Source organism: Octopus sinensis, linkage group LG2, assembly GCF_006345805.1.
Source record: "Octopus sinensis linkage group LG2, ASM634580v1, whole genome shotgun sequence".
NCBI lineage: Eukaryota > Metazoa > Mollusca > Cephalopoda > Octopoda > Octopodidae > Octopus > Octopus sinensis.
In genome coordinates this window covers 98,991,194-99,013,224 of record NC_042998.1, presented here as the reverse complement: position 1 = coordinate 99,013,224, position 22,031 = coordinate 98,991,194, and the positions used below count along the sequence as shown (strand labels likewise).

The following is a 22,031-nucleotide window of genomic DNA, read 5'->3' as shown; positions in this document are numbered from 1 at the left end:
GTGCTTCAAGATCCACTGTCAAAAAAAAGCTAAGGATACTGCTAAGATATTGTTGTGGTTAAGCACAAGTTATATAGACCTATGGAAAAAGTTCCAATCCGTCTTGTCTTTTGTATATCAAGGACTACAGTGTTCAATATATTTGTTTTATTTAGTATGGCGTATGCAAGATTTGGCTGTTATTTCTAGTAGGTTGAATGATTATGTTGAGCTCTCTTCCTTCATTTGTTCTGATTAAGGCATTTAAGACATTGAGGAAACATTTTAAAAAAAACCACTAATATACAAAAACTAATATAGAATTGTCTAAGACAGTTCTAGTCTGATAAAGCAACCACACCAGAGAAACAAGTTAAAAACCTGCAGGGTTCACAACAACATGATATATAAACATGAAAATATGAAACAAAAGAGTACAATTTTTAAAAGAATTCTTATGGCTTGTATAAAATAATATATAAGCCATTTGTATTATAGACAGACTTTCATGTATTCACTAATAAGCTTAAAGTACCCAAACCTGTGAACAATGTCCTTTTCAGTTATACCAAGGAACTAATTGTTTGGCATGAATAACATGTGAAAGAAGGAGTTTTACTTTAGCAGACAAAATATACATGGAATATATAGACCAGGCAATCAATACAAGATGGCTTTATTTTCAATTACTGTAATACAAGGCATTAAGGCTGAGGAGTGTTTGTGTGTGTGTGTCTATGTGTGGAGAATCCATTTAACAAAGAATGCAGCCTGAACAATAAGAAAATGGATAACATTAAGAGTAGGTAAAAATCACCATCAGTTAAACCTACTGTCTATGATGTTTGCAAACTGTCTGATGGAAAATAAAGAGACCAATTGTGAAGAATACTTATTTTTATATCTTTGATAAGCAGACATGAAGACAAAGACTTTAGATAATGGTTTGATGACATTATATACAGACAAATAACTGTTTGTAAATAACAACTAATACTGATTTTAATAAGAACAATGTACTAGCCACTATACATACATATTTTACATGTGTGTGTGTATCACTGGAATAAAGTTTCTTGTCCACACATATAAATACAAAGAGGCATTGATTCATAAAAAGATTTTTCTGTGTCATGCAAGGGAAGTTCATGAATATAAAAAAAAATCTATGGTTGATCACCTTGGCAACAAAGTCAAAGGATGTTGATAAAACTCAAATCAATTATATAGAGAAATTCATTATTTATTAATTTATCTTTAATTAAACTGAGAATTATTCAGTCAAGAATCATAATTTTGCTTATGTATTCACAGCTTTAATGATTAAAATTGAATGGCATTAAATAGCTGAAGTAAAAAGTGATATATTCAAATCTACATTAAGGCAAGATCAATAGGACATCAATAAGTATTAATGGTCAAGCATTTTATAAACTATAATCAATGTTAGGATGCAACTCACAGTGACAAAACTACCAGCTCAATATAGCAACAGTATCAACAATTTCATAATTAGACACAAAAACAGTTACTGTGAGTAGACTTTGTTGATCAAGACATTGATGTAACAATAAAAATGATTTCTCACATTAGTACAAGATGTGGGGTTTAGTTGATTGAATTGATCCAGTTCACAATCAATATTTATCCTATAATCTCTAAAGGGACAAGTGAAATGGTATTCTGTCCTGGACATTATGCTTCTGCTATTCCCTGATTTATTTTCTATTACAATTTGTGAATGGTAGCATTGTTATTAACAGGTTCATGATAGACTAACCATTGGTTTACAACATTTCCAAATAGTGAGAATAATAACTTTGTACAGAGATCACTGATTTTTCACCAATGTTTACATGATTGACAATAGGTAAGTCATTCATGTATATCTATCTACACACACAAATATGGACTTCTGCAATTCATGTCAACCAAAGTCCCGTTGCAAATAATTGCAAATTTGCCTAAAGTAGTGCAAGGTGGGTTTGAGCCTGGAACCAAATTGTTGGAAAGTGAATTCTTTAATCATACAGTCAAATGACTGCACCTGTTAATAATTTCTAACCATGGCACAAAGCCACACATTTTGAAGTGATTTAGTAACTCACATCCTATCATCTTAGAAAAATAATTCGGTGTGTGTGTGTGAGTGAGTGTGAGTGAGAGAGAGAGAAAGAGAGAGAGAGAGAGAGAGAGAGAGAGAGAGAGAGAGAGAGAGAGAGAGAGAGAGAGAGAGAGAGAGAGAGAGAGAGAGAGAGAGAGAGAGAGAGCTGGAATGCTTTGATCAGGTGTTTGTTCAATCAAGGTAGACAAAGGGTTAAATGACAAGCTGAGAAAAGGAAAATTTATAATCACAAGATTTTTATTTTAGAATTACCAAATAACATCACTATGGCTGAATATGTGTACTTAAATGATAAAAGAAACAAAGCAAAGCAAAAACTAACTAAAGCACAATGTCTCAGAATTATAGAGAAATAAAAATAGATTAAGGACCTTTTATGTCTCTTATGTATTATTGGCATCTTTGATGTGAAATCAATATAAGCAGGGAAATAGGTGGATCATTGCAGTGCACAGAAACAACAATAATGACTAGGTGTATATGCCTATGTAGGCTTTAGGGTGAAAGAAACTTGTAAAATTTAGTATTATTTCAAGGATTAATAATACATATATACAATCTAAAGTAGGTGTTGTCTTCAGAGGAATAAAACTGACCCAAAAAAATAAACTTGCTTGGTTTGGGAAACATTTCTGAAAAATGTAAACTGACATTAAACATGTTTTACAAAGACTTGGTTACAAATGAAAAGAAAAGAAAGAATGACAAGATTGTGTGAATATGTGACGATATGTTTTCCTTTAGAATATGTATGTAATTTAAAAGACATATTTACCAGACAGAATACACAAACACACAGAGACACACACACACACATACAATAATCTCAATCCTCACATGTTACAAATGAAAATGTAGTTTATATTATGTATTCTAGACAATGAGAGGATGGGCTAGAATTGAGTCAGTTAAAAAAAGAAAAACAACAGCAATGACAAAACCTTTTCAGCATTGACGGAAGTTTGCAAGTCTTTCAAATACAAAGTTGAGAGAAAAAAAAAAAACAGAAAAGAAACTATTATATTACTTTCTTTCCAGCTACTTCATGAATTCAGGAGCCTCATCAGACAGAGAAAAAAAGTGGATGAGAAATCATTTGGATAAAGTAATGAAGAATTTAAGTTAAAAAATATATGCTGGTTATTATATAACATGAAAAATGTCGTCTATCTGGCTGTATTGATAGGACAAATGGTTGAGAGTTCATAACCTAGCACTGGTCTAGCCCACCTAACTGTACTATATTCAACTAGTATGTGCTTCATTTGCTTGCAGTGTTATCTATGTTATAGCCTGTACCATTATGGGTTAAGGATCTTGGCTAGTGGTACAGTGTTCTGCTTGTTGACAGAACCCCATTATAGAAAAAGCAACCAAATCTCTTAATTTACATCCTACTAGGGGAAAGGTAAACCGGACAATGTAGTCCTGGGTTCCTTGCACATTGGTAAAAGACAAGCTGGTCATGACTGGAAACTACTTAATCACAGATCCACTTGAAGTTGGTTGAGCAGGGACTATACAGCTGGATACAACACAACTCTCTTGATAATTTGTCTCAAGTGTTGGATGAACTCTACCAGTAGATACACAGCAGGAAACCGAAGGTTTCAAGTACTTTCAAATAAACAGATTAGAGAGAGTGTGTGTGTGTGTGTGTGTGTGTGTGTCACAGGTTAGTTCTCCAATTGAATAATTGAATGTAAAGTTTAATGTGAAGAAAAAGAAGGATGTAATAGGTTGATTTTGTAGAGAGACAAGCTTGCTGAGTGGATAAGATACTGGACAAAATGTTCACCAATAATACGTTCATATCTGCTGCATTATTTTCCTGCATATAAGACCTTATTTTAATTGCTTCAATTTATCTAATCTTTAGTAATAGATAACATATCATCTGGGAAAAGCTTCTTGTAAGAAATCACATAACTCAAAGAGAGATTTATATCTCATCTACAAGGCACCATACATTAAAAAGTTCCTTGAGATTTAGACTCTTTGTAATATAATATGTTGTTGCTGTTATTGCCCTTTCTTTGCCTCACACAGTACATAAAAGAGCACACAGGCTTTACATTTTAAGATGATAATGTAAGATTTGAAGGAGATTTAGTAACTACTTCTAGTACATCAAATAGCTGTGCAAAGACTGTATGTCTATATATTTTGGCAGTGGCCAACACAGCAGCTGACATGGTGGGATGGTTAGAATAGCAGCTGGCATGGTGGGATGGTCAGAATAGCAAGTGGGATGGTGGGAGAGGACAATAGTTGCTGTATGTATGGACTTAGCATACCATGTAATAGGAATTATTGGTGTGCATTGTAACATTTTATGGAAAACTACACTTCTAAAAGTGGACACATCAAAATTCAGGATTAGCCAAATCATGTTAGAGGCTTCATAACTTACAAAAAATCCTGCATCTGTTACATAAGTACCACAAATATCACTCAGACACTACTAATAACAGGGCACATTACAATAAGTTGGAATGATTGGTGTGAAGTTGATGAAGGGAGCAGCTACAAAGTTGTAAGTTTATTAAAGAGATAGAAGAGGCAGAGAATTGTTACAGAGATAGAAGAGGCAGAGGCCAAGAATCGAAGAATAAGGAGAATGAGACAGTAAGAATATAATAATCAAAGATGTATATGGCTACATTTGAAGAAAAAGCATGGTTTGGTCCAGCGAATGGAGCTCAACTCAGGGCCTTTTCACTCCCTTAGCTTCTACTTTGAGACTGGTGAGTTTGATGCAGTCCATGTTCCTCTTGAACAGTTGGAAGTCAAACATGGTTAGGATGGATTTCAGAGGGATGACCCTCTTGAAAAGAAGAATAGTGCATATTGATTACTTTAGGCTTGGGGTGTTGACACAGTATGAATATTAAGTGCAAGGGAGACAAAGAAGTTGAGATTACTTGAATGAAGTGGCATGAGATTTGCCATTTCTGAGTAAGAGAAGCCACAATAGTAATATTAGAGAAGAAACAGCCTGTTTTTTTTTTGTTTTTTTTTGCATAACAATATATATCTGAATGTTGTTAGTGAATCAACACACACTCAGGGTTAAAATATGTCTTGGTTTTGAAGTGAATACTAGGTTTCTTTCAAGTAGTTTTAGATCATGAAAATGTAGAAGCTTCAAGAATATGTAAAATAAATAATTTTAACAGTGAATTTTAAATAGATAATAACAGGTAATACATTGGATGAAAAAAGCCTCTGGGTGGGTGTTTTTCATCCAATATAGGTTGTAAAATAGGGTTGACAACTTCATGTGGTACACAAACAGACACTTTGTCCAACCAAGGTTTTTTTCAAACCAACATATTGGTTTCGAATTTTGGTACAAGGGCAATAATTTGCAGAGAGGAGTAAATCGATTATATTAACCCTGAAAGGATGAAAGGCAAAGTTGATGAAATTTAAACCCACAATGTAACAATGGACAAAATACTGCAAAGCATTTTGCCTGGGATGCTAATGAATCTATCAGACCACTGTCCTTTTTTAATTCAACACATTACATGCTATGTGATATAGTTGAATACACTTTGAGGCTCACCCTTTAATGATTTATTGCAGTCTTAGAATTGTTAACAATAAAGAGCTTTTTGGACAAAGAGTTTGAAATAGTAATTACAAGCATTTGTAATTGAATGGTTAGGGGTGAAGGAGGAGTTTTGAAGTGGTCAATGGAAGAATTCTTATTAGCAAGCAATATTTCCATTTTAGTGCCATTACATAAATTGTACCAATTTATAAAATGACACTAAATTTAAGGTCTTTATGTTATTGTTTAGTCCCAGGTAGCCTCATCAAGCAGAACTTTGTTCAAAAACATTACGGTCATAAGCATACTATCTTTTCAGGAATAGTGTACTCTGACCACATAATCTGAGGTGATCGTTTTTATGACAAGGTGTGGCTTGAGAGAGATTCTGTTGCTATTTGAAGCTTCTTTGTTGGCTCATAAAAGCTTTTAAATGATGGAAAAGGTGGCTGTTGGCAACATTTCATCTTAGCAACAAACAAGATACTAGAACTAATGGAAAATCATTTGATGAAATGAAGCAATAAGTTAAGGAAATATGAAAGACTTTTAGAGCTCACCAAGTGTTGGGAATTTGATAAATATTGGTATATGTACACTCATATGAACATTTGGGGTTTATTCTTTTTTAGTTAAGAACATCTATAGGTAAGTTGCTCTGATTCATCACACTTGTGATTAAAAACCTTTCAAAGATGATCCTGTAATTTTCATGTGCATTGTATACCAATGACTGTATCCAATGCATACTTCCCATTTCAAGATGGTAAGTTGAGTACAATTTGGCTGTTATTTTTAGCAGATCAAGCTAACTTGTAGAGCAAAAGTTGGGAATCCCTTAATCAGAAGTGAAATTTTGCCCACATTCAAATTTGAAACTGCTTGCTAATGGTTTTTCTAAAAAATGTATGAAAAGCAAAAATTTAAGCTCAAACAGTTATTTAAAAAAAATATTATTTATTTACATAGAGATTTCTGAAATTAATGATTTACTATTTACTTCAGTAAAAGTTTTATACACTGGCAATTCATGCCTGCAACCTAAAAAACTTAGCCCACCCCTGCAAAAAAGACTCTCTGTAGTCAATTTGCTTTTTTTAATCTTGTTTTCATGTTTCCATTTTTAATACCTTTGCTAATAGCAAAGGTTGACTAAATTTTGACACAGTCTCACACAAGAAAGAGTTACCAAAAGAGCTGGCATTTTGTAATCAATACAAATTACTGCCATGAAGATAATAAGCTAATTTCTAAAAAAAGCATTTTCTGGAATATAAGCAGGACAAAAAACAGAAGTTTGTGTCTCATTACAAGGTACAAATAAGATTAAATTTCAACATATTCAGAATTAATCATTTTCTTTGTACAGGTAATTAACCGAATAGTGCAGTTGAGTAGTAACTCTGTAAAATCTTTAACTCAATGACAGAAGACTAACATGAAATTTCTGGAAATATCAAGATGTATTTTTCGGATTTTAAAGAAACATATCCATTAAAAGTGTAGTGTACTCTCAAGATAAACAATACAGTGGAAGTTAGAATAAAATAAAATATCAGTTATCTTGTTTAACCCTTATGTGACTTGAATGGCCTGCATGTGTTTCAATTATTTTTTAATATAATCAAAATTTCAAGAGGTTTAACCCTTTCGTTACTGTATATATTTTGAGATGCTCTGTGTTTCTTTCAATTACTTTAAATATAACAAAGAATTTAGTAAAATAACCTAGTTATCATTCAGCTAGTGTTAGGAACATAAACTGTGACTAAGGTTTGGTGGAAGATTTTAATTCAAAACTTATGAAAACAAGACATTTGTACTCAGAGTTGGTTTCAGTCAGGTTGGTAATGAAAGGGTTAATAAGATACCAATTTCTTTATATATTATAACAACACTAAGCAAATGAATCTTACAATATCCTTTATGCTATGAGATATAAAGCAAGGCAAACCAATGATTTGCAGAGAAGGAGAGAAATAAGCTGATGATGGATGTTGTGAAGAGAAATGGGATGAGATGATTGAGTCATGAATAGAAGGATGAAAATGATTGAAGAGAAGTAACAAAAATGAATGTGGCAAGAAGTAGAGAAAGAAGACTGAGAAATACCTATAAGAGGAGAATGATACGAGGGTGAGGGATCAGTGTAGAGGATATGGCAAAATGGAGAAGACTCTCACAGGGCCTATGTACAAGAATTTGATTGAAACTTTAATTTAAACATGAACACTTTACTGTGAGCAGTCTCAGGTGAGTCGCTATTAAAATAGTAAAATTAGATAAAATAAAGCTTGAAATATACATTAGTTAGAGCTCAGAATAACTACAGATGTAATTACACTAAAAGTAACTACACAAACCATAGATTTTATTATTTCTGAAGAGTATAAATGTAAATTCCAACCCACTCTTTAAGTCTACATAAAAAGTAGACTTAGAGCCTGTACACCAGAGACATTCCCTAAAAAGATTTAGAGAGCTCAACTTAAATCTTTAGGACTCCATTTGCATTGCCTTAAACTAAATATATTTCAATCCTAATTGAGCAGATGTATGATTATGACCAAAGACATTAAACCATGACAAATTATCTATTTTTCAAACATAATGTTATTTAGAAATACATTATTCATTATAACCTTCAATTTTAAATGATAGTTGGGTCTTGATTTGAGATTTAGCTGCTATTTTCAGCAGATTAAGCTACCATGTAGAGGCTCCTTTATTGACTTGAATTAAATACATAAAATTTCTATTATGAGTAAGATTTAAATATCCTCCCTCAAAATAAAAAAAAAAAGACTTATAACGAGGTGACATAGCTAACAATAGTTATTAGCTACAAAGCTGGTACTCAGAGCATAAAGAAAATTCTAAAGAAATTATTTCATGCTGTGAACAAGTATAAAACAGATTATAAGACATTATAGTGAGAAATGATTTTCTTCTCACAGGACAAGGTGTGTTGAGGTGAAGGCAAAGAAAATTAATCTTGATGTGTTCAACTATAGACAGTTTACTTTCCCACACCAACACACAAAATTAATAAAACATTTTTCGATACTGTTACAATTTGCACAAGTTTGAACCACAACATATTTCTAACTACTTTTATATGAGACAACAAGGGAGCCACTTTGTTGATTCTTGACCTACTAGAAGCAGCAGTATAATCTTTCTCAAATCATAACCTACATCTTTAAAACAAAAGAAAAAAAAAGGTTTAAAGAAATATTGAGCAATATAGTTCAAAATATGCTTGAAAGGGAGACATTTGTAGACTGAATGTGAATAAAAAGGCAAGATTTTCACAGCTAGAATGCCTTTGATCTGCTAGCCTACTTGGTCAGGGCTAGAAAACAAGCCTTTAAAATTTTTATCCAAAAATTTATTTGTCAATCAGGAAGGGATTTACTGTTAGCATAGAACATCACTGACTTCGATCTTTGGGTTAATTTCCCTTGCATGATTTATTTTTAAAGGAGTCAAACATTTGCTGATAGTTGCTCTTTTAATTAAATTTACTTATGTAGGAAGATGCTGAAAAATAAAAAAATCAATATTGAAACAATTTCAGTTCAGGCTTTCTACAAATACTTTGCTTCTCAGTCAGTTGAAGTAGCATATAAAACATATTGTTTAATAATCTGTTTTTAGAGAGAAACATAAGCTTTTGTTTCATATGAATAACCAACTATTCAAAAGAAACATCTCCACAAATTTTTCTCATAAACCAAAGACGCATTTCTATATGTGTGTGTATGATGGACCTACCTGCCAAAGATGATGTACGAGTGTCCAGCATTTGCTGAATCATCTGTACAAATGATTTGTTTATAGTGATCAAATGTATGTGCTGTACATTAGTTCATTCTCTCCATCAAATTGATGTTGCCTGAACAGGTGCATGGTGTACTACAGGCCAGGAGTTGAAGTGAGATTAAGTGTTTTGCTCAAGAACACAATGCACCACACGATCTAGGAATTGAAACCACAATCTCGCAGTCATGATTGCAATACCCTAACCACTAGGCCATGCGTCCTCGCATACATACATATAAACACACAAAAGCTATACATATGGAATGGACACAGCTAGCTATAAGCACTCAAAGATTAGGTAGTGGTATTAAATCAGTTAATGGATTAAGTTTACCACCTAATTTACATACATATATATATATATACATACACACACACACACACACACACGCACACTTTCTAGCATTTAAAGTGGCTATATCTGACCCAAATATTCAACCTGTTTTAAGTTCAAACCAACCAGATTTGGCCTCTCATGCGTACCCTACAATGTCATTCTAAAAGTGTACAATCACATCATTTGAAGTCTTTGAAGCTAGAAGATAATACAAGATTAATTCAAAACAATGTGAATAAATAAGTGTTGCATTTGATAAAGTAATTTGAATGCTAAAGGTTTAATAGAAACACTAATTTAGGATAAATAAAGACGTAAGGTAAATTCATTGGTGTGATTGTGTTTTTAATAAAAAACCAAATAGCACTTCTATTATGTTATTTTACTACTTGGGACAAATCAATTTTGTTTCAGCTGAGTTTGTGTGCATTATAAATAGCTATACACTGGTATTCTCCCTGTAGTAGAAAAATGAGCAATCAATCTCTGATGACATAATAAAAAAAATATGAAAAAACACAGAAATTAGACATGTCAGTCTCTTTTTCAGACCAGAGAGAGAAAAACATGGTTTAACATCAGTATCTACCTGTCATTGCAAAACTAAAAATGTATGTTTACTAAAAACACTCCATCTTTGTAAGTTTAAATCTTGCCATACACACACACACAAAGGGGGAGAGAGAGATGAGAGATAGGAGTGATAGAAATACAGAGAGAGTGAGATACAGAGACAGAATGTTATGTTGGCCAAGTGCCAAGTATGAACTAGAAGGTCAACATTGAAATCATTAATTCAGGACAATGTTTTCATAAGCACTGATTCCAGACATGAGGAAAAGTAACATGTCAGCAGCAATCTTTGTCAGCTACTAGTCAGGTATGAAACTTTAATTTGGTGATCAGTTAAAATAAAGAGTCGAAAGGTTATTTAGGTCATAAATTGATTGTAGGGTTATGCGTTATCATAATTAAAAACTAATAATGTAGGGATCACTTTTTACTACCAAAACAGGATTTGAAACCCCTTAAATAGCACAAGTTCAAAAAAGTTATTTCAAAATATTCAAACTGCACAAAGGTGTCCCTATATGATTGTTTGATCTGCTAAAAAAAAGTGATGGCATTGGTGGTAGTCATGGTTAGAATGCTTTTGATATCTGCATGCTTACTTGATCAGAGCTGAGCTGGGGTGAAACATTAACACAAGCTTCATTATATAATATGTGATACTTTAAGGATTATAACTCCAACCTTTCTATAACCTTTTGTATTTAACTTTGTTGTTATCAATCCAATTGTTAATGATTTTCAGGTATTTGTCTATATACATTGTAGTTTTGATTCCCAAACTAGACAGCATGACGTATTTTTTCCAGCTGCTCCAGTCAATTCAGCTGAAAATGAATATCACTTACAGCTAGCAGGGTTAACCCTACAATGGAATGTCATCATGCTCTCTTATACATGATGGAAACAAGGATAAGCTCTGGCCACATAAACCTGTAAGCATGTGACAAACAGACACCCTCTGATATTGTATGAAATTACAAAGAAAAATAAAGATATTGAGATATATTAAGGTAGTCAGGCTTTATAAATTGTTAAAGAAAGATGTCTGTACATAATACATTGATTGCCAGACAAAAAGTACATCATTTTTGTGTTCCATTACATCTGAAGAATCTGACTAACTACAGTTTTCAACTAAATATGAAGCAAGTTCTATGTATTTCAGCAAATTCAGGAGGAAAATAATGCTAAAAAATGAGTTTCAAATTATAAATAATTTTATGCTAACAATAAACAATATACTGGAGAGCTTCACTTTTTGCAACTATGAATCTGAAAATTTTACTAAAAGCTATAGTGAACTTCCTACATTTGATACCTTGGTATTTATATCATTGAGAGATTTTGATCGAAACTTCACTCAAAATAATGGTTTATTTGGATGAGTAGATAAATGTGGAACTTGGCACAGTGTTTGTAGACTGGCAATAGAAGAGATATTTTGGTAATATGGGTTAGCTTCTTTATCAAGTCTTACCAACATTAAATCGAAATATAAATCTAATTTTAGGTTTCATTCATATTATCAGAAAACTCATACTAAAGCTATTTTATTCAAGAATAAGTATTTCATACATTTCCTTTAATATATCTCAAGTGATTTTTATAGTTTTGTATTAAAAGAATAGAAAATTAACAGAATTTTTACAATATAAATTCTTTAAGAAATGCATCTTGTCAAAAAAAAAAAATGTTTAAAAATTAAATGGAGAAAAGCAGTGACTGGATGCAGTCTTTACTAGGTATGGTGACAACTCCAGACATGTTTTAGTATTATCAGACCTTCTACACAAAATAGTCTGTTATAAACCTATCAGATTTCAAAATGACTTGAGAGGTTATAATTTCCATATGAAAATTATTCCTTGATTAGACAATAGTAACTACATAGAAAGATCTTGTTCTTACTTCTTTTTGTCTTAATCACAAAGCTATATATCGAAAAACAGTAATATAAATGAAGTGCACTGGCTTCAACCAAGAATAGCAATTAATTTTCAGACTCCCCCATAGACACATTTTATATTATAGTATCATCAATGCAATGGCCTTCAACAGTAGGAATTTATTCATTTACATAAAGCAACATAATAGATGACATGTCATTAACAGTTTGTTCCTTTTAAAAAGAAGTTTCATAAAACTGCCACAATAATTATATAGCTTTTAAAAACGTTGCTATATTTACATAGCTAATAGTTTGTAGTAACTAGTATGTGCGTTGCTAGCATAAAAAAATATTTATATATATATATATGGCCACAACTTCTGGTTGAAACCAATAATAGAAAAATACACACACTTAAAAAAAAATTCTAAAGCAACACTTGCATTAGAACATAGCCTGTTTCAAATTATATAATATATCTGCAGATAATTTTATATGTCCCATTGGTTTCGTGGATAAAGATGTTACCAGGCTCCTGGTTTTAAACTAATTTAGAACACTACACATTCAGCAATAAGATACTTGAGAATAACTGGAGTTTGAAGCAACTGAAATAATGTAAAAGCAAACAATGTGAGACTAATAGTCCCCCCCACACACACACGCACAAATAAGAGTAACTCATCTCGAAACTTAGAGATATTTTACGGTGAACTCTAGGTTTCTCAGTTATTTCAAGATTGATTACCTTGTAAAGATATCTTTTCAAAACCGGTGTGAAAATTCAATTGAAATCAATGGTTCCCAAAATAGATGCCCTACTAAAAGTTTATTGCTGTTCCTTTGAAATTTCTTGTGTTTGATATCTTTCTTCTATAGGGTTGTGTGACCTACTGTTCTAGATAATACCGTATGATAGGGAGTAACAAGTGTAGTAGACAGTAGGAAGAAATGTCTGAGGAATTGCTGAGTTAAACAGTTTGTGTTGTATCTTTAAATGTCCCTAGTTTGAGAGAAAAGCCATTGTTTCTCAAATATATATAATACGCTCACCTAATGAATAAAGAAATTCAGTCTTGCAACATAAGTAGATCACAATTTAACATTATTAATGTAGCAGAAAAACTGTATTTGACAGAAAAGCTCTGTTGATCCTGGTAAAGATTCCAGTATGAAAAAAAAGAATGTTATAATGGATACTAACTAATCTTGAAACAAAAATTGTATCCTCTATAAAAAAAATAGAATTATTTTAAAATTTAAATACGGTATTGTCCAATATCTGAGACAATAGAGTACTCATTTCTGATGAGAAGACTGCCTGTGTTGTAGTACAAAGTCTTAATAAGTAAGAGGGCAGACAAATCACAAATCTCTTCAGGTAGATGGCCCTGCTCAATCTGTAGAAAAGGCATAGGTAGAAACTCCATAAGATGTACCCAGTGTAAGCTATGGACACATAAGAGGTGCAGCAATATCAAAGGAAGGCTGACTGGGAAGATAGATTTTATGTGTGGCAAATGCTCAAGGGCAATGAACACTGAAAATGTGCAGAAAACAGCTTGTTACATGCTGGGGGGGGGGAGACTACTTCCATTACCTACTTCACCAAGTTAGTAGTGAGGGCGGTTGCTCTGAGTGTAGCTGCTAGAATAAGAATAGCCTGGGCAAAGTTCAGAGAGTTCCTACCTCTGCTAGTAATAAAGGGCCTCTCACTCAGAGTAAAAGGTAGACTGTATGATGCATGTGTGCAAACAGCCGTGACTGCTGAGGACATGCATAAGCTTGCAAGAAATGAAGCTAGTATGCTTTGCTGGATGTGTAATGTCAGTGTGCATACATGTCAGAGGTTAAGTGGTGGCCTGAGAGAAAAGTTGGACATAAGAAGCATCAGATGTGGTGTGCAAGAGAGACAACTGCACTGGTATGGTCATGTGTTGTGTATGGATGAGGACAGCTGTATGAAAAAGTGTCACACCCTAACAGTAGAAGGAACCTGTGGAAGAGGTAGTCTCAGGAAGACCTGGATGAGGTGGTGAAGCTTGACATTTGGATGTTGGGCCTCATGGAGGCAATGACGAGTGACCGGGACCTTTGGAGAAATGTGCTTGGGAAGACTCGGCAAGCCTAGTGGGACCGTAACTGTGGCCTATGCCAGTGCAGCATAACTGGCTCATTTAAGAGTACCCTTCAATCATTGGGCAATAAACTGTGCTTGCGAAGACCTGTCGAGTCAAGTGAAATCACTGTCATGGCCAATGCTAGTACCGCCTGACTGGCACCCGTGCCAGTGGAATGTAAATAGCACCATTCAAGCATGGTTGATGCCAGTGCTGCCTGACTGATCTCAAGCCAGTGGCACGTGAAAAGCACCATTCGAGCGTGGGCATTGCCAGTGCTGCCTGACTGGCTCCCGTGCTGGTGGCATGTAAAAAACACCCACTACACTCTCGGAGTGGTTGGCATTAGGAAAGGCATCCAGTTGTAGGAATTTTGCCAGATCAAATTGGAGTCTTGTACAGCCTTCTGGCTTGCCAGTCCTCAGTCAAACCGTCCAACCCATGCCAGCATGGAAAGTGGACATTAAACGATGAGATTTTAGAGGGGTTTAATAAAATATCACTAACTTTTAGATCTATTGGTTTATTATAATGGTGTTGACAAACTGAAGTATCACATATATTACATATAGTCACTTACAGTTGCAGGTTAGCTAATATTTAGTTTCAACCAAGTTCTGAGTTCAAATTCCACAGGAGTCAATAAAATATCAACCAATAAATTTAACTGACTGTGCTCTTCTGCACAGCACATTATCTTTCTACCCAGGTAAATAAACTTAGAAAATTGCAAAAAAATAAATAAATAATCTGACACTCATTAGATAATTTTAAGAGATAGCTACTATGGCATGGTTGGTGTTAAGCTTTTGTAGTCATGTACATCATGATTTTTGGTTTCTCTTGACAGCTATGTCACATGACTTTAATCAGTGGTAGGTGATAGGAGAAAAGTGGGTTTGGGATGGATAAACAATAATCAAATGGTTGATTATTTCAAGATAAGAAAAACTGAAAAAGTACATGGATATTTTAATCATAAAATATGAATATACTGATACTTTACTTCTTTTCTGACAGAGTTTCTTAACTACTATACATCAAGTGTACACCATGGCAATCAGAAGCAAAACTACACTGGATAGTCAGATAGGTCATATGGACAATGGATAAACTTGCAGTGGCTCAAGCCAAGGCTAACTAACACCACTTGGACAGTCATTTAGCTCCAAGTCAACTGTGATCATCCAGTCTTGTATACCAAAAATTACTTTCTATTATGCGTCTTTTGTTTTTAAGTGGTACAGAATGATTTAAGGAAGATTTTGTTATTTTTTCCAAATCAAACAAAAACAGAGACTCTCTTGTCAGTGGCATAGCCAAAGTGTATGCTGCCTTTGAGTTTGCCATCCCTTCACCTGCATATATAGCAGACCCAAAAGAGCCGTCTCCATAAAAGGGCAAACCCAGGGTAAACTGCCCCACTCCTCACTATGGTACTGTCCTTTGTTGGCTCATACTGGAAGCTGGCTACATTTGACTTTGACACAGCTACAAGTAGTCTAGATGAAATATTTTAAAGTACACTGTCAAAGTAAAATTTCAATACAGTTGAGACTATAAGCAGCTTGATTTAGTTTGGGAAGATGTTGAACAAAACCAGGCCAGTTAAAGTAAAATAGTTACAGTAAAGTGTTTAAATTTAAATTTTGCAATGTTAACCACTACAAGACTTCACTATTGGATGTGTTTTTTTTCACTCTGTATATGTATGCTGTTGGCAATGTCATTTGTGGTATATCTTTGTGTAGACAATAAAAGTTACTCATCTCTGTTGAAGGGATTAATGGTTTTAGAACTCTTGTAATCTTAGATGTCCAATTCAAACAACCATGTCATTCATTTTTGCAGAGTTTGAACTTCATATTCTTCTTTTGATAAAAAGATTATATACTGGAGGAGGGAGGGGGCAATATTACAAATGTATGCAAAGAGTACAAAATAAAAGGGAAAAAAGCACAGATGATTGATAAAAATGTCCTCAATATCCAGGATGCACGTCTTGGGTAAATTTGCCAAAGGAAGATATTAGGTTTTCTCCCCACCACCCACTAGGTTCCTTGCCAAAAAATAGTATAAATTTAATGAATTTACCCTCGCTTAGAATCATGTTGTATAGTTTAGGTCATATGAGCATAGATTGAAATCGTTAACTTTGCTCTTAATGAATTTTGAAGCTTTGAATTTTAATAACCTTATTCTCCAAATAATTTATATGAATGTTCAAGAGGATAGAGTGTAGTGCAATTCCTTCGAGAATATAGCTTTTGGATTTTGTTGCTTTTGAGAAATCGTCTGCTGACAATATACTGTTTTCAGTTCGTCAGAAAATTATTTATTCGACGTATTATGGTGAATAAATTACATAATTATGTAAGAATTCTATATATTTATGGTAAAAGTAACTTTCGCTAACGTACGTGAACACAAACCAGATAATAAATTCACAACACCTGTCCACTATTAGGGAAAGGACAGAAAATATTGTCACTAATCTGGGCGTTTTACAGACCTTCCTTCTAACTGTTTAAAATATTATATTTACAGCATAACCATGCTTTAACAAATGTTTAAATATATGTTTTAAGCGATACTGAGCGATATAATTATTTTAAACATCGTTAATGTTAGAGAAATACTGGCAATGGGTGTCAAAAAATGCATTCAAATAAGAAAATGGCGGGGAAAATAAAAATCGTCTGCTTGCCAATATAACACAAAAATAGGGAAGGTCGGACATTCCGAAACTGCTGTGAAACTTTAAGACAACCTTTGCATTTTCACCCAGTGAAAGTAATGCAATGTGCCAGAGATCCCTTGTTTATGGAAATAAGGCAAGTACCAGCAAGTAATGCCCCGGCGCCCTTGTTAATGGCAATCATCCAAGTTACCAGATATTTCTTTCATTCGAATGCAAAATAAACTCTAAGGGTAAAAGTGAATAGTATAAAACATTTCGTCTTCACTGTTAGCAGGCAAAATACCCGCCAAGTGCTCAGGAACATACCAACACATTTGCCGGCCTGATCTGCATCAATCGAAAGGAACCAATGCCACAGCTTCTATGTAGCTACTAGTCGTACAAGAGATATAAGCTAAATCTCCCTCAAATTACATCTATCATCATGAAAAGGAGAAAGGTACAGCGACGATGAACTCCTAAATCTGCGTAAAGATGAGAGGACAAATTGGCTGGAACGCCTTCGCTTATAGGTGTGCTCGAATCAAAACTCTCCTGGGAGTTACCAACAATCTATAAACCCATCCAGTGTAAGAAATAGCAATGAGCTCTCCCTCAAATTATATCCTATCGTCTTAAAGATGTAGTGGAAAACGTAGTCATGAATATACAAAATAAAAACGATATGGTCCTGACTGGAGCGTCTTAGATTATAGGTCAGTTCCATTAGAGAGATGCCAATGTTTCCCATGTAATACAAATGTCCTGACGGGCAGGATATAAATGAAACTCTTTTTTATAATTTAAGAAAACCTCAAATAAAATATCGAAATCTGACAAAGCATAGAGTGTAATTGATAACATAAGCTTAAATTTTATTTTTTTTAAATGCTCGAACTAAATTGTTTTTTTTTTTAAATGAAATTAGTTAAATGAAATAATCAGTAACATCCTGGTGCCAAGCCAGTCAACATAATTAGCCCAACAATTGCTTAATGTCTAAATGGGATTATAATAAAGTATTTTAGGGGAAATTTTTGTAAAAACTAAAAAGCTCCTAGTAAATTGGTTTCGTTGGAGACCCTTAAGCAAAAAACAAAAGACAACAGTTGGTATGGATAATTTTGCTACGTAACTTTTTATCATTATCTTAGAGACAATTAGAATATATATTTTGAGAATAACTTGCTTGTTTCTTTTTTACAAGAAAACCATCTGGAGATAGAACCAGACTTGGCGCCTTTTTATTTATAAGTACGATTAAGGAGTGGGTAGGGACAGAAAGCGTGGTAACATTGAGATCCCAAAAGCTCGCTTATAAAGTGTCTGTGTACAAACCCTATTCAATCCTAAATAATTTTACCTAAAAAAAAGTGCTGTCAAAATCTTTAGAAAACAGCACTGGGATTTAGATTTGAGAATAGAGATGAAATAAGGAAAATGAAAGGGAGTTAGGTTTCGGTGCAACGCGTAAAATAGAGGGTAATCTAACAGATTTTAGTCTCACACACGTGTGTATGCTTACTTGTACACGTTCATACAAGTGTTGAATTGTTTTATTAGCTGATTGTTTTAACGGGACAATATTATTTTCAATAAATCAGATTTCGTTTAAATTAAAAATACTATAATAACAAAGTGACCCAAAAGTAAAAAATAAAAATCTACTTAAAACGGTTAAAAAGTAGAGTTGGTTTCTGATGAGGGAAAAAAAAAAAAAAAACGCAGGTCATCAGAAGCACATTCATGTGTCGACAAGTGTCAGTAGATAAGAACGACGACATTGTCATTTACGTTGCCAGGTGTCATTTGCTCATACAAGCTCACCTGATCTAAGTAAGACCGAATTGAGTTCTCTCATGGGGACGCGAACGATGTTATCGCGACGTCGAAATGTCTAGTATGTGACAATGTGACAAGCCCTGCCAATATTTCTTGTCCCCAAATAAGCACAACAAATACTTATTAGATAGTGCATACTTAAACCGTATGGAAGGTGTATTACTTTATAGTTACGTCCTTTAACAGTTCTGTCAGTAAATATTTTGGAATAAATTCACAAATTAAAGAGAGCAACAATTAAGTAATAGCTAAAAATCAGCACACATTTGTTTTTATAGAAGTAAGGCCTAATGGATATAGGCTGGTCCTCTTTAACGGAGTTCTAAAGGAATGAATAAACTGCGTGTCAGTTTAACTAATCACAAAATGAATTGAGGAATGCAAAAAAGAAAAATATATATTTTCGATGAAATAACCAGAAGTATATGTGTATGATTTAAAATTTTCACTTTTCAGACTACTTTTAAAACTTTGAATCTTTAAATTTTTTTTAAAAACTCAAAATCTTTGATTACAGTTTCACACACACACAGAAGTGTGTGTGTTTTCTAATAACTACATAAAGCCATAGTTAACAAATCAGTGTGGAAAAAAGTTTTAAAAGCCTAGAGGTAAGATTATATACCTGGAAATGTTCACAAACACACACACGCACATATATATATATACACACATACACGCAGGATAAACTTAAACAGCGCACAAGTAATGTTTGAAGACAGTAAACTATATGCTATAAAAATTACAAAAAAAAAAGTTTTGAAACAGACAATCGCATCACATACGGAAACCGAAAAATAAAAAAAATATAATTCACTTTCATTTATAAACGTTGAAAAAAAAAAAGAAAGAAAAAAAAATATACTAGAAAGGTATAAAAGTCACAACTCTTATTATCATAAGCCTTTAAACTAATAAAATTTATGGTTTGATTTTTCGGTAAAAACCAAATCAAATAAATATATATTTTTTTTCTTCAACTTACCTTTATCCAAAGTTCGAATTCTGGTATCGTGAGTTTTGTTTCTAGTGACATGACGGAAAGAAAATATTATTTTGAATTATTCGTACTCCTTTCACAAACACACGCAAGTGTGTGTGCGTGCGTGGAAAAAGTTTCTCACCACGAAACAGATATCGTAAATGAAAATGAGAAAAGTTTGAGAGAGAGATAAGATATATAGTAAGAAAGAATGAGAAGTAAAACCCTCTTAACAAAATTCACTCCAATCTGAATGCGTTATCCAACAACCAATGATGACGCATAACAACTCAGCTATTGGAGCAACTCCGCTGGCGGGACAACCGAGCGCATGCGTATTCGCCACATGCTAGCGCACTTGCCCCCATTTCATTGACAGGACAGTATTGTCTCTGTTTAACTGGATTTTCGGGGCTAGGGGTGGCTTTTCTTCTCTGATTTATTTATCTATTTTTTTAAGTAATATTACTGTTGCATTTATGTTTTCTTTCTTAACTTCTTTTTCTCCACTCATTCCCCCCCCCCCCCCCCGCTTCTGACAACTATTTCTTGTTTATCATTGAATAAAGTTTGATAAACTGGCAGTAGAGATTAATATTCAGAAACAGCAAATTAATTTATTATAAAAACAGAAAATAATATTTACAAAACAGAATTAAATATATATACATATATATATATATTTATATCCAAGTAATTATTTTTTCTAGAGCAGGAAGTATAAGTTACTGAAACAAAGATTTTTTCTTTTTTGGTTATCTTTGCTATTCTTTCAAACTGCCAGATGTTGCCTTGAAAACGACTTTCTTGTAGGTTAACCATCAATAAATCTGGCATTATATATATATATATATATATATATATTCTATCTATACTGGACCTGTCACTTTGACTTTTATAAAAGCTTCAGCTCATTATAAAATTTGGCTACTAATTTATTGTCTATAGAAAAGTGACCTACTGAATTGACACGATTTAATTTGAAGTCAAACCTGAGAATCCTTAATTCATTTATGGTAAAATAAATGCAAAATGTTTTATTGTTCTTGTAGACAGAAATATCTAGTTTCTCTATTGGGTCAACCATCTTAGTACAAACTAGGCTTAATATTGCCTGACTTCAATAACTGTAAAAGGACCATTATTGATATTACAATCTGTCAGTCAGCATGGGTCTGTGAACTGGACCTTTTATTAGCACCAGATCAGCCAACTGGAAGCATTCAATATCAGATCATTCCTAAGTGCCCTCAGTCTCACATGGAAGGACAAGGTGCCTCATACCGAAATCTTCCCGAGAGCTGAGATCTACAGCTTTGAGGCCTGAATCTTTTGTCATCTTCTCCATTGGGTTGAACATGTGATTTGGATGTTGGGTAACCAGCTCCAAAAGATAGTCTGCTTCAACAAGATGAAGACTGGAAGAAGGCCTCATGGACGTTCAAAACTTCATATCCTTGATCATGTCAAGCAGTCTCTCATTTTATGCAGTGTCCCTCCCAATTTGTTGGAGCCTTTCACTGTTAATTGGAAGGCATAGAGATCTGTGTGTGATGCAAGAATAGAGTGTTTTGAAATCAAATGCAGGAGACTGCATGAAGAAGCGAGGAGGACATCATCATCAACCCCCTGCAACTGTTGTTTGGGGTCACTTTTAGTGCTCTTAGTGCCACAGGATCTGCTTATCTTGTACCAGTCTTGTCAGCCACAGCCAATCCCAAGAAAAACAATGTGCTGGTGGTAGAGGAGGATGAATGTCATGAATCATCATTATCATCATCTTTGACGGGCAAGCAAGCAGTGTCTGTTAGTTATTATTAATTTATCATTTCTGTAGTAATTAATTTAAACTACATCTAAATTAGATTAGATTAGGAGACTGAACCCTAAACTGTTACTTTGAAGAAAACCACACAAACTGTTACACCAGAGATTCTTAGCTAAGTTATAACAACTGCTTAAGATATATACATACATACATTTTTACGTACACACCCATCTATAATATATATAAGATTGAGTTTATGTGTGTGTGTGTGTGTGTGTCAGTGTATAAGTGTGTCTGTGTGTGCGTAGACATTTATGTTTTTTATAGAATCCACATTCAATGTCCGATTGACC

The 22,031-nt window shown here is 33.6% G+C and overlaps 1 protein-coding gene across 1 annotated transcript in view; it reads right to left on the bottom strand.

The window, feature by feature from the left end:
- The window catches only part of LOC115208761 (chloride intracellular channel exc-4), a 70,197-nt gene extending 49,994 nt beyond the window's left edge, over positions 1 to 20,203 (bottom strand). The window contains exon 1 of the mRNA XM_029777079.2: positions 19,914 to 20,203. Within this exon, the coding sequence (XP_029632939.1) occupies positions 19,914 to 19,964 (51 nt within the window). The 5' untranslated portion in view covers positions 19,965 to 20,203. The remainder of the gene's footprint in view (positions 1 to 19,913) is intronic.
- Positions 20,204 to 22,031: the final 1,828 nt, after the last annotated feature.